Below are 14,045 nucleotides of genomic sequence, written 5' to 3'. Positions count from 1 at the left end.
GCACCAATAATGTTAGGGTGAACTCTTAACCAGAGATTACTAGTTGCCTACTACCTGGCCGAATTGGTATATACCAAGTGCATGCATAAAAGAATCCACACCAGACACAGTCGGATATGAAATCTCTTCTTAGACACAGCATAGATGGCACCGAACAGACTGAGGAGAAGCATGCATCCTCTTGATATAGGCTAGGGGCGTACACAAGTTCAGATATGCCCATTTAGTGGGACAGTTCATGAGCTAGCCAATGGGGAGATCCGTGTTGCTGTTGATGGGTGCGTCTGACTTCAGTGGATGAAACCATGGTGATGGGAGGGGCGTCATCTGGTGCATCCATGCTGATTGTTTGGTCTGTGATGTCATCTGATCTTTGGGTTGGTCTTGTAGCTTTACCAGGGGTCTTCCCTTATATGGTATCTTCTTTCATTCCTTGCATTCCAAAGCAAGGGGTGGAGAACAGGAAATGGCAGCCATCTTTATATCTGTGTCATGTGTATGATCTGAGAGCTGAATTATGTAAGGCAAATCGACATATTTCCCACAATGCTCTATGTCCAGAGGTTAATTAAGTGTTTCATTTTATGGCTCTCCTCAACATATAGACTGTGTGGTACTGTGATGAGGGGTGTGTATAGACGGTGTGATGAGGGGTGTGTATAGACGGTGTGGTGCGGGGTGTGTATAAACGGTGTGGTCCTTTGGTGAGGGGTATGTATAGACTGTGTGGTACTGTAGTGAGGGGTGTGTATAGACTGTGGTACTATGGTGAGGGGTGTGTATAGACTGTGTGGTGCTGTGGTGCAGGATGTATATAGACTGTGTGGTATTGTGGTGCGGGGTGTGTATAGACGTTGTGGTACTGTGGTGAGGGGTGTGTATAGACGATGTGGTACTGTGGTGAGGGGTGTGTATAGACGATGTGCTACTGTGGTGAGGGGTGTGTATAGACGATGTGCTACTGTGGTGAGGGGTGTGTATAGACGATGTGGTACTGTGGTAAGGGGTGTGTATAGACGATGTAGTACTGTGGTGAGGGGTGTGTATAGACTGTGTGGTACTGTGGTGCGGGGTGTGTGTATAGACTGTGCGGTGCTGTGCTGCAGGATGTACCGTGTTTTTCCAAAAATAAGACCTCCCCCAAAAATAAGCCCTAGCAGGGATTTTCAGCATTTTCGGAAAAAGGCTTAAATATAAGCCCTAGTCCCGGATCAATAATGAAGTGTCCGTGCAGCTAAAAAAGATACAGATACTGCAGGACACTTCATTATAGACAGCGGCACCCGGCGATTACACTCACCCCACACCGAGCAGAGGACCTGCAGTGATCACACACCCGCACAGATCAGCTCTCTCACACACACACACACACAATCAGATCTCATACACACACCAGATCTCACACACAAACATCGGATCGCACACACAGTCAGATCGCACACATAATCAGATCGCACACACAAACATCGGCTCACACGCAAACAACAAATTACACACACACACACAAACATCGGATCGCACACACATCGGATTGCATACACACTCACCTCATCCAGTGACACCGATCTCTTCTCGCCGGGAGAATCCTGAGAGGCAGTGCGGTGCAGCGCGACAAACAGGACCTGCGGCCGGACACGTGACTTGCTCTCATTCTCTACTGCCGTAAGTGCTGGATGTGATGTGATGTGTGTGTGTGTGTGTGTGTCTGCAATCGGCTGTGTGTGTGTCTGCAATCGGCTGTGTTTTTCTGCGATCGGCTGTGTGTGTGTGCGTTCAGATGTGTGTATCTGTGATGGCTGTGCGTGCCTGCGATCTGCTGTGTGTATCTGTGATCGGCTGTGTGTGTCTGCGATCGGATGTGTGTGTCTGTGATGGCTGTGTGTGATCTGCTGTGTATATCTGCGATCTGCTGTGTGTGTATCTGTGATCGGCTGTGTGTGCCTGCAATCTGCTGTGTGTGATCTGCTGTGTATATCTGTGATCTGCTGTGTGTGTCAGCTAGCAGCAGGGTAGGACGGCATGCAGCACCAACCGGAGATCACAGGAGGACCTGGGAACCACGCAGACGTCCTGGTCTGGTGAGTATGAGTCTCCTGGGAAGTGGGGGGGGGTCTGCTTTTTTGGGGGGTAAACTTACCCCCAACCGTGTTTCTCCAAGAATAAGACCTCCTCCAAAAATAAGCCCTAGCGCTTTTTTGGGGGGGCAAAAAAAATATGAGTGTCTTATTTTTGGAAAAACACGGTATATAGACGGTGCTGTACTGTGGTGCGGGGTGTGTGTATAGACGGTGCTGTACTGTGGTGCGGGGTGTGTATAGACGGTGCGGTGCTGTGGTGAGGGGTGTGTGTATAGACGGTGCTGTGGTGAGGGGTGTGTATAGACTGTGTGGTACTGTGGTGCAGGATTTATATAGACTGTGTGGTACGGGGTGTGTATAGACGGTGTGGTACTGTGGTGAGGGGTGTGTATAGACTGTGTGGTACTGTGGTGAGGGGTGTGTATAGACTGTATGGTGAGGGGTGTGTATATACACGCTATGGTGAGGGGTGTGTATAGACGCTGTGGTGCTGTGTGTGTATAGACTGTGTGGTACTGTGGTGAGGGGTGTGTATAGACAGTACCACACAGTCTATACACACCCCGCACCACAGCACCGTCTATACACACCCCTCACTACAGTACCGTACTGTAGTGAAGGGTGTGTATAGATGGTGGTGTGTATAGATGGTGCTGTGGTGCGGGGTGTGTATAGACTGTGTGGTACTGTGGTGAGGGGTGTGTATAGACTGTATGGTGAGGGGTGTGTATATACACGCTGTGGTGAGGGGTGTGTATAGACGCTGTGGTGCTGTGTGTGTGTATAGACTGTGTGGTACTGTGGTGAGGGGTGTGTATAGACTGTATGGTGAGGGGTGTGTATATACACGCTGTGGTGAGGGGTGTGTATAGACGCTGTGGTGCTGTGTGTGTATAGACTGTGTGGTACTGTGGTGAGGGGTGTGTATAGACAGTACCACACAGTCTATACACACCCCGCACCACAGCACCGTCTATACACACCCCGCACCACACAGTCTATACACACCCCTCACTACAGTACCGTACTGTAGTGAAGGGTGTGTATAGATGGTGCTGTGGTGCGGGGTGTGTATAGACTGTGTGGTACTGTGGTGAGGGGTGTGTATATACACGCTGTGGTGAGGGGTGTGTATAGACGCTGTGGTGCTGTGTGTGTATAGACTGTGTGGTACTGTGGTGAGGGGTGTGTATAGACTGTGTGGTGCGGGGTGTGTGTATAGACGGTACTGTAGTGAGGGGTGTGTATAGACAGTACCACACAGTCTATACACACCCCGCACCACAGCACCGTCTATACACACCCCGCACCACACAGTCTATACACACCCCTCACTACAGTACCGTACTGTAGTGAGGGGTGTGTATAGACGGTGTGGTACTGTGGTGAGGGGTGTGTATAGACTGTGGTGAGGGGTGTGTGTATAGACGGTGTGATGAGGGGTATGTGGTGCTGTGGTGAGGGGTGTGTATAGACGGTGTGATGAGGGGTATGTGGTGCTGTGGTGAGGGGTGTGTATAGACGCTGTGGTGAGGGGTGTGTGTATAGACGGTGTGATGAGGGGTATGTGGTGCTGTGGTGAGGGGTGTGTATAGACGGTGTGATGAGGGGTATGTGGTGCTGTGGTGAGGGGTGTGTATAGCCGCTGTGGTGAGGGGTGTGTATAGACGGTGTGATGAGGGGTATGTGGTGCTGTGGTGAGGGGTGTGTATAGACGGTGTGATGAGGGGTATGTGGTGCTGTGGTGAGGGGTGTGTATAGACGGTGTGATGAGGGGTATGTGGTGCTGTGGTGAGGGGTGTGTATAGACGGTGTGATGAGGGGTATGTGGTGCTGTGGTGAGGGGTGTGTATAGACGGTGTGGTACTGTGATGAGGGGTATGTGGTGCTGTGGTGAGGGTTGTATATACACGCTGTGGTGCTGTGGGGTGAGGTGAACATTTCCCGCTCACTTCCACAGCGGCATACTCCTCACCATCCGCTGTGGGGCGTGGTCTACCCTCATGTCTCTGTCCTCATGACTCGCAAGCTCGCGTCTTCTGCTGCAGGTGTAGGCGGGAGATGCGGTGACGTCACTCGGGCTGTCTCCTTGGTAACAGCTTCGGCCATTAGTACACAATCTATCCAGATCTTTGACTTATTCCGAAGCCGTCATGGCCGCGATCCGGAGGAAAACGACGAAGGGCAAGAAAGGCAAGAGGTGAGAACGTCCACGGGCATCCCACACCACCTCTCCCACCGTGTATATCCCACTCCAGTGAGACCCCCTGCTCCTCTCGTGTACATCCCACTCCAGGGAGATCCCCTGCTCCCCCCGTGTACATCCCACTCCAGGGAGACACCCCCCCCCCCTGCTCCCCCCGTGTACATCCCACTCCAGGGAGATCCCCTGCTCCCCCCGTGTACATCCCACTCCAGGGAGACACCCCCCCCTGCTCCCCCCCGTGTACATCCCACTCCAGGGAGACACCCCCCCCTGCTCCCCCCCGTGTACATCCCACTCCAGGGAGACACCCCCCCCCCTGCTCCCCCCGTGTACATCCCACTCCAGGGAGATCCCCTGCTCCCCCCGTGTACATCCCAATCCCACTCCAGGGAGACACCCCCCCCTGCTCCCCCCTGTGTACATCCCACTCCAGGGAGGACCTCCCCCCGTGTACATCCCACTCCAGGGAGATCCCCTGCTCCCCCCGTGTACATCCCACTCCAGGGAGACACCCCCCCCTGCTCCCCCCGTGTACATCCCACTCCAGGGAGACACCCCCCCTGCTCATCCCCGTGTACATCCCACTCCAGGGAGACACCCCCCCCCTGCTCCCCCCGTGTACATCCCACTCCAGGGAGACACCCCCCCCCCCCCTGCTCGCCCCGTGTACATCCCACTCCAGGGAGATCCCCTGCTCCCCCCGTGTACATCCCACTCCAGGGAGACACCCCCCCCCTGCTCCCCCCCGTGTACATCCCACTCCAGGGTGACACCCCCCCCTGCTCCCCCCCGTGTACATCCCACTCCAGGGAGACACCCCCCCCCTGCTCCCCCCGTGTACATCCCACTCCATGGAGACACCCCCCCCCGCTCCCCCCTGTGTACATCCCACTCCAGGGAGGACCTCCCCCCGTGTACATCCCACTCCAGGGAGATCCCCTGCTCCCCCCGTGTACATCCCAATCCCACTCCAGGGAGACACCCCCCCCCCCTGCTCCCCCCCGTGTACATCCCACTCCAGGGAGACACGCCCCCCCCCCTGCTCCCCCCGTGTACATCCCACTCCAAGGAGACACCCCCCCCTGCTCCCCCCTGTGTACATCCCACTCCAGGGAGGACCTCCCCCCGTGTACATCCCACTCCAGGGAGATCCCCTGCTCCCCCCGTGTACATCCCACTCCAGGGAGACACCCCCTCCTGCTCCCCCCCCGTGTACATCCCACTCTAGTGAGACACCCTGCTCCTCTCGTGCACATCCCACTCCAGGGAGACCCCCCACCCCCTGCTCCCCCCGTGTACATCCCACTCCAGTGAGACACCCCCCCTGCTCCCCCCGTGTACATCCCACTCCAGGGAGACCCCCCCCTGCTCCCCCTGTGTACATCCCACTCCAGGGAGGACCTCCCCGCGTGTACATCCCACTCCAGGGAGACCCCCCCTGCTCCCCCCGTGTACATCCCACTCCAGGGAGACCTCCCTGCTCCCCCCGTGTACATCCCACTCCAGGGAGACCTCCCTGCTCCCACCGTGTACATCCCACTCCAGGAAGACCTCCCTGCTCCCCCTGTGTACATCCCACTCCAGGGAGACCCCCTGCTCCCCCTGTGTACATCCCACTCCAGGGAGACCCCCTTGCCCCTACCTGAGAGTAGACCCACAGTCTTCCCTGGAGGAGATTCTGACTCTGGAGGAGAATGCCCAGTCTTTGGCCAGGAGGATACCCCACTTTGGAGTTGACCCCCCAGGGCCTGTAGATAGGCCTCCACCCCAGAACAGACTCCACCAGGTTCTCCTTGGAAGACCTACTTTGTGGAGGATGGCCCCAACCTCCGACTTGGAGGAATCCCCCATTTTGTGCCCTGAAAAATATCATCACCCTCTCTCCCAGAGGAGACGCCCCACCTAGAGGCGAGCCTACTGTGAAATAGACCACAAAAAATCTAAGATAATACAGATTATTTCCCATCATGAGCAGAGTCAGGTGTACAGAACGGGATGGAGGCCTCTCCTACATTACACGGGACGGAGGCCTCTCCTACATTACACGGGACGGAGTCCTCTCCTACATTACACGGGACGGAGTCCTCTCCTACATTACACGGGACGGAGGCCTCTCCTGCATTACACGGGACGGAGGCCTCTCCTGCATTACACGGGACGGAGGCCTCTCCTGCATTACACGGGACGGAGGCCTCTCCTGCATTACACGGGACGGAGGCCTCTCCTGCATTACACGGGACGGAGGCCTCTCCTGCATTACACGGGACGGAGGCCTCTCCTGCATTACACGGGACGGAGGCCTCTCCTGCATTACACGGGACGGAGGCCTCTCCTGCATTACACGGGACGGAGGCCTCTCCTGCATTACACGGGACGGAGGCCTCTCCTGCATTACACGGGACGGAGGCCTCTACAATATTACACGGGACGGAGGCCTCTACAATATTACACGGGACGGAGGCCTCTACAATATTACACGGGACGGAGGCCTCTACAATATTACACGGGACGGAGGCCTCTACAATATTACACGGGACGGAGGCCTCTACAATATTACACGGGATGGAGGCCTCTACAATATTACACGGCATGGAGGCCTCTCCTATATTACACGGCATGGAGGCCTCTCCTATATTACACGGCATGGAGGCCTCTCCTATATTACACGGCATGGAGGCCTCTCCTATATTATAAGGGATGGATGCAACTATAGGATGACTCTGTCCTTGGTGCATTACTTTACATTTATCGCCAATACTTCTCCTTTGTCCAGTGTCTGCCCATTCCCACATCTAATCCAGATCGTTCTGTAATATCGTATCAAGGTTAGTTTTTAATATCCTACATAGTTTGGTGTTGTCAGCAGATGGAGAACTTTACGCTCAATCCCATCCACAAGGTCAGATCCCTGGGGTCCCCACTGCTCCCAGTACAGATCCCTGGGGTCCCCACTGCTCCCAGTACAGATCCCTGGGGTCCCCACTGCTCCCAGTACAGATCCCTGGAGTTCCCACTGCTCCCAGTACAGATCCCTGGGGTTCCCACTGCTCCCAGTACAGATCCCTGGGGTCCCCACTGCTCCCAGTACAGATCCCTGGGGTTCCCACTGCTCCCAGTACAGATCCCTGCCGTTCCCACTGCTCCCAGTACAGATCCCTGCCGTCCCCACTGCTCCCAGTACAGATCCCTGCGGCCCCCACTGCTCCCAGTACAGATCCCTGCCGTTCCCACTGCTCCCGGTACAGATCCCTGCGGCCCCCACTGCTCCCGGTACAGATCCCTGCCGTCCCCACTGCTCCCGGTACAGATCCCTGCCGTCCCCACTGCTCCCGGTACAGATCCCTGCCGTCCCCACTGCTCCCGGTACAGATCCCTGCCGTCCCCACTGCTCCCGGTACAGATCCCTGCCGTCCCCACTGCTCCCGGTACAGATCCCTGCCGTCCCCACTGCTCCCGGTACAGATCCCTGCCGTCCCCACTGCTCCCGATACAGATCCCTGCCGTCCCCACTGCTCCCGGTACAGATCCCTGCCGTCCCCACTGCTCCCGGTACAGATCCCTGCCGTCCCCACTGCTCCCGGTACAGATCCCTGCCGTCCCCACTGCTCCCGGTACAGATCCCTGCCGTCCCCACTGCTCCCGGTACAGATCCCTGCCGTCCCCACTGCTCCCGGTACAGATCCCTGCCGTCCCCACTGCTCCCGGTACAGATCCCTGCCGTCCCCACTGCTCCCGGTACAGATCCCTGCCGTCCCCACTGCTCCCGGTACAGATCCCTGCCGTCCCCACTGCTCCCGGTACAGATCCCTGCCGTCCCCACTGCTCCCGGTACAGATCCCTGCGGCCCCCACTGCTCCCGGTACAGATCCCTGCGGCCCCCACTGCTGACTGTAGCCCATTTAGAGAATGTACCATTTATGACTACTCTTTGTGTCCTATCTTTTAGCCAATTCCTTACCCAGTTGCATATAGTTTCCCCTAGTTCTTGCTTCTGGAGCTTTAGTATAAGGCTATTATGTGGTACAGGAGAAAATGCCTTTACAAAGTCCAGATAAATCCCCTCAGCTGCATTACCAATACCCAGATCTGCACTCACCTCCTCATAGAACCCCAACATGCTGGTCAGACATGACTTAACCAGCATGGATTCTTGAAAGTTACTAGAAATAGGCCCGATGCTATCGCATCGGGAGTGCGGTGGAATGAACATTTGTCTATGCTTAGTGGTGCTGACAGGAGCAGTGGTGAGTGGGGCTGGGGGCATATAGATCTGATGGGGGCATATAGATCTGGTGGGGGGGATGGGGGAATACAGATCTGGTGGGGGCGGCTGGAGGCATACAGATCTGGTCAGGGGGCTGGATGCATACAGATCTGGTGGGGGGGCTGGATGCATACAGATCTGGCGAGGGAGGCTGGGGGCATAAAGATCTGGTGGGGGGGCTGGATGCATACAGATCTGGTGAGGGAGGCTGGGGGCATACAGATCTGGTGGGGGGCTGGAGGCATACAGATCTGGTGGGGGGGCTGGAGGCATACAGATCTGGTGGGGGGGCTGGAGGCATACAGATCTGGTGGGGGGGCTGGAGGCATACAGATCTGGTGGGGGGCTGGGGGCATAGAGATCTGGTGGGGGGCTGGGGGGCATAGAGATCTGGTGGGGGGGCTGGGGGCATACACATCTGGTGGGGGAGGCTAGAAGCATACAGTTCTGGTGCGGGGGGCTGGGGGCATACAGATCTGGTGGGGGGGGGCTGGGAGCATACAGATCTGGTGGGGGGGGGCTGGGAGCATACAGATCTGGTGGGGGGGGGCTGGGAGCATACAGATCTGGTGGGGGGGGCTGGGGGCATACAGATCTGGTGGGGGGGCTGGGAGCATACAGATCTGGTGGGGGGGGGCTGGGAGCATACAGATCTGGTGGGGGGGGGGGGCTGGGAGCATACAGATCTGGTGGGGGGGGGGGCTGGGAGCATACAGATCTGGTGGGGGGGGGGGCTGGGAGCATACAGATCTGGTGGGGGGGGCTGGGAGCATACAGATCTGGTGGGGGGGGGGGCTGGGAGCATACAGATCTGGTGGGGGGGGGGCTGGGAGCATACAGATCTGGTGGGGGGGGGGGCTGGGAGCATACAGATCTGGTGGGGGGGGGGGGCTGGGAGCATACAGATCTGGTGGGGGGGGCTGGGAGCATACAGATCTGGTGGGGGGGGCTGGGAGCATACAGATCTGGTGGGGGGGGGGGCTGGGAGCATACAGATCTGGTGGGGGGGGGGGCTGGGAGCATACAGATCTGGTGGGGGGGGGCTGGGAGCATACAGATCTGGTGGGGGGGGGCTGGGAGCATACAGATCTGGTGGGGGGGGGCTGGGAGCATACAGATCTGGTGGGGGGGGGCTGGAGCATACAGATCTGGTGGGGGGGGGGGCTGGGAGCATACAGATCTGGTGGGGGGGGGGCTGGGAGCATACAGATCTGGTGGGGGGGGGGGGCTGGGAGCATACAGATCTGGTGGGGGGGGGGCTGGGAGCATACAGATCTGGTGGGGGGGGGGGCTGGGAGCATACAGATCTGGTGGGGGGGGGGCTGGGAGCATACAGATCTGGTGGGGGGGGGCTGGGAGCATACAGATCTGGTGGGGGGGGGGGGGGGCTGGGAGCATACAGATCTGGTGGTGGGGGGGGGGGGCTGGGAGCATACAGATCTGGTGGGGGGGGGGCTGGGAGCATACAGATCTGGTGGGGGGGGGGGCTGGGAGCATACAGATCTGGTGGGGGGGGGGCTGGGAGCATACAGATCTGGTGGGGGGGGGGCTGGGAGCATACAGATCTGGTGGGGGGGGCTGGGGGCATACAGATCTGGTGGGGGGGGGGCTGGGGGCATACAGATCTGGTGGGGGGGGGGGGGCTGGGGGCATACAGATCTGGTGGGGGGGGGGGGGGCTGGGGGCATACAGATCTGGTGGGGGGGCTGATGTCCCCTGCAGTAATGAGTGCATTGTTTAGTAATGTGCTCCTGCTGGTTCCCTTCTGTCCCCTATTATGCCGTGTCTCACCTGTCCTCTGTGCCTGCGGAGCCTCCAGCTGCAGAACACAGACTCCTCCGTGATAGCGGCCGGTGTACGGAGCGGCCGCTGCAGGTTGATGTCATGGCTTTACTGCAGTTGAATGCTTTACGGCACCACAAAGCATTCAGCTTCAGTAAAAGGCTGACAGCAGAAGCAGCGGCCCCGGACAGGTGAGTATACAGCAGTGTGTGTGTGTTCAGCGTATATATGCATGTGTGCTATGTGTGTGTACGTGCTCAGTGTATCTATGTGTATCTGCTATGTGTCTGCACGTGCAGTGAGGACCCGGAAGCCTGAGCATCGTTCGAACTCCGGCTGCGCAACGGACAATGCCGCGGTGCATCACGGAATAGATGTGACGCCTGCCTGGATCCATAGACTCAGACGGGCTGTAATGGAAAGGCTAGAGGGAAGCCACTCACCGAGCAGGACCCCCAGAACCCTGAAACCCTTTAACCCCTATACAGGGATTTGGAATTACACAGGGCCCTAGAGATCAGTACCTGTGGAAGGTGGAAGGCAGCAGTCCGGAGAGAAGTTGTCAGGCAGGGTCAAACCAGGAATTGCAGAACAGGGACAGAATCGGCAGGCAAGGACGTAATTAGCAAACGAAGCAGAGGTCAAATCCGGATCGGGCAGCGAGGTACATAACGACAGGCAGAAGGGTAGTCAGAACACAAGCACAGGAATCAAAATACAAACAGCACAGGAACCAGGAATTCAAACTATCTCTGGCAGTGGTCACATGACAGGAGGGGGTAATAAGAAGGGTGTGGTGTCTTCCTATTGGCTACAGGTGAATGATGGCAAGTTCAGCTGGAAGACACACGCCACCTACAGTCAGCCAGTGGTACTGCAGGTTACAGGGAAACCCAGCCTAGTGGATGAGCGGAGCCTGTGCTCAGCAGAGCCACGGGCACCGACTCCTCTCCCATCCCATCACTATCACTATCCATGGCGGGAACACGCGTCGCCTGGCGATCGGAGCAGAAGTCGCAGGAGCGGACACCAGTGGGGACATGACAATAGGAGAACAGACATAACTGGTGATTATGTATTTAGATTATATTATTTTCTGCAATATATTTTTGCATGTCATCTTTTAAAATTCCCTCAACCTTGCACACCCCTAATATCAGACTTACCAGATGGTAGTTACCTGGATCCAGACTCTTACCTTTCTTAAATATCAGTACCACGGCAGCCATTCCCCAATCCTGAGATACCAACCCTGTTACAAGAGAGTCTAAGAAGATGAGATACAGCGGTCTGTCAATTACTGAGCTCAATTCCCTCAATACTCGTGGATGAATGCCATCTGGCCTGGGGGGATTTGTCATTGTTTTATTTACTCAGATGCAGGCGAACTTCTTCTTGAGTTAAATTATTTATATCGGGGGATTTTGATTTTTGCCTTTGAATGATCCCTGGAACGGTCAGTTATTTGGTGAACAGCAATGAAAAATGCCTGTTTAATATCTCAGCCTTTTCTTTGTTCTCTAGAATTTTCCTGTTATCTTTTTGGGGGCCAATACCATCCTTTTTTTTCCCTTTTGGCATTGATGTATTTGTAACAATTTGGGGGTTTATTTTAATGTCTTTGGCAATTTTTGTTTCAGAAGCTAATTTTGTAGCTTGATTTCTTTTTTACATTTCCTATTGAGATCTTTATACTCCTGAAATGCTGTTTCTGTATTCTCAGCCTTAAAAATTTCTCAGCCTTTTGTTTCATTATACTTTGTACTTTCTTATTTATCCATAGTGGTTTCTTTTTATTCCTGGACATTTTATTGCCAGAGGGTATAAGGTTTTCTTTTACAGGACTCTAAGGAGTATATCCTTAAACTTACTTGTGATGGTAGGATATTATGGGTCATGTGCCATTTTGTGTGGGTTCATGTTTTGGGCATGGTGGGCTGTCTATTCGTTGTATTGTTTATCTGGTCTGCAGGGTTATAACTCCTTAAAGCGCTTCTGTCCCTAGATGTAGGGGAGGGGCATGGGATCCACCTAAACTCTCTGATTACCTGAAGAATTAGTCAATCTGTTGGAGAACTTCACGAGAGGAAGAAGATTGATCCTCTGGGTTTAAGCTGTGGCTTCTCAGAGAGGCCTGGACATTTATCGCTTTTTGGACTATATTTGTGTTTCTGCACTAATTTTACCCTCTGTATTGTGGATTATGTTAAATGTTCTTTGGATTGCTCATCCATCTCTCGCTCTGTTGATTATGGGATATGGGAGAAGGACCCCGTCACAGTACTCCATTTATGTTCAGTATCCAAGTTACCATGACATTGTCCGAATCTACACAATTAAGCTTTTCCCTTAATTTGGTGAAATCAGCTTTCCTAAAATTCCAGGTTTTAGCATTTCCCCTGTGAAATGTTCTATTGAATATTACCTTGAAGCTTACCATATTATGATAGCTAGTGCCCACGTTCTCCCAGATCAGTCAAGTGCTCCCAGGCCTGTAGATCTGAAATTGTATCTGGTCTATGTGACAGGACCAGATCCTGCAGATTATTTACCCTCGTCGGTTCATCTACCATCTGAGAGATGTAATTGTCTTGAATTGTAGATAAGAACTTACAGCTTTTAGCATAACTAGAAGATTCTATGTCCCACTGAATGTCTGGAGAGCTTAAATCCCCCATAATAAGGATCCGATTATTATTATTTGCTGCCTTTTCCATTTGTTGCAGCATTTCACACTTTACCTGTTCAGGTATGTTAGGAGACTTATAGCAAACGTCAATTAGCAGGTTTCCATTATTCCCCTCCCCAAGTACATTTAAGGTGGCTTTACACGCTACAATATCGCTAAAGCGATCTTGTTGGGGTCACGGAATTTGGACGATGTAGTTCGTCGTTCCTGCGGCAGCACACATCGCTATGTGTTACACCGCAGGAACTAGGAACCTCACCTTACCTGCCTCCACCGGCAATGAGGAAGGAAGGAGGTGGGCGGGATGTTACGTCCCGCTCATCTCCGCGCCCCTCCGCTTTGATTGGGCGGCCGCTTAGTGACGTCGCTATGACGCCAAACGAACCGCCCCCTTAGAAAGGAGGCGGTTTGCCGGTCACAGCGACGTCGCTAGGCAGGTAAGTAGTGTGACGGGTCAGCTCGATTTTGTGCGCTACGGGCAACGATTTGCCTGTGTCGCACAAACGATGGGGGCGGGTACGCATGCTAGTGATATCGGTAACGATATCGCAGCGTGTAAAGCGGCCCTTACCCATATTGATTCTACATTGTACAGCGCCCCCCAATGTCATCATTTAGCACAGGTCTTAGGTTAGATTTGATCAATATACACACCCTTCCACCTTTTTGTCTTTCCTGTCCTTTATGAATGTGGTGTAACTCTCTACGATTGTCACCCAGTCATTGCTCTCATCCAGCCAGGTTTCTGTAATGCCCACCACATCATAATCCTCACTGACCCCTAATGTCTAATGGGGGCGTCACACGGTACGATCTATCGTGCGATCGCACGAGCGATCGTACCCGCCCCCGTTGTTTGTGCGTCACGGGCAATTAGTTGCTCGTGGCGCACAAAGTCGTTAAATCCCCGTCACACGCACTTACCTGCTGAGCGACGTCGCTGTGTGCGGCGAACACTTCCTGAAGGGGGTGGAATGTTCGACGTCACAGCGACGTCACACAGCGGCCGGCCAATAGAAGCGGAGG

At 54.8% G+C, this 14,045-nt stretch overlaps 2 protein-coding genes across 9 annotated transcripts in view; one reads left to right on the top strand and one right to left on the bottom strand.

Annotated features, from left to right (window-relative positions):
* ENTPD5 (ectonucleoside triphosphate diphosphohydrolase 5 (inactive)) overlaps window positions 1–4,127 on the bottom strand; it is a 140,317-nt gene extending 136,190 nt beyond the window's left edge. For 2 of the 5 annotated variants that reach the window (XM_075329481.1, XM_075329482.1), the window contains exon 1: window positions 4,054–4,127. In XM_075329481.1, coding sequence (XP_075185596.1) covers window positions 4,054–4,083 — 30 coding nt within the window. In that variant the 5' untranslated portion in view covers window positions 4,084–4,127. The remainder of the gene's footprint in view (window positions 1–4,053) is intronic. The other 3 variants (XM_075329483.1, XM_075329486.1, XM_075329484.1) reach the window with 2 other exon arrangements.
* The window catches only part of BBOF1 (basal body orientation factor 1), a 115,513-nt gene that overhangs the window by 8,581 nt on the left and 92,887 nt on the right, over window positions 1–14,045 (top strand). For 2 of the 4 annotated variants that reach the window (XM_075329475.1, XM_075329474.1), the window contains exon 1: window positions 4,146–4,278. The exons of 1 other annotated variant lie outside the window; for it this stretch is intronic. In XM_075329475.1, coding sequence (XP_075185590.1) covers window positions 4,232–4,278 — 47 coding nt within the window. In that variant the 5' untranslated portion in view covers window positions 4,146–4,231. Of the gene's footprint in view, window positions 1–4,071; window positions 4,279–14,045 lie in introns of those variants that run through there. One more of the 4 variants, XM_075329478.1, reaches the window with a different exon arrangement.

Source organism: Anomaloglossus baeobatrachus, chromosome 12 (assembly GCF_048569485.1).
Source record: "Anomaloglossus baeobatrachus isolate aAnoBae1 chromosome 12, aAnoBae1.hap1, whole genome shotgun sequence".
Taxonomy (NCBI): Eukaryota; Metazoa; Chordata; class Amphibia; order Anura; family Aromobatidae; genus Anomaloglossus; species Anomaloglossus baeobatrachus.
The sequence above is the reverse complement of the archived record's forward strand: the minus strand, read 5'-3'. Positions and strand labels throughout refer to the sequence as shown.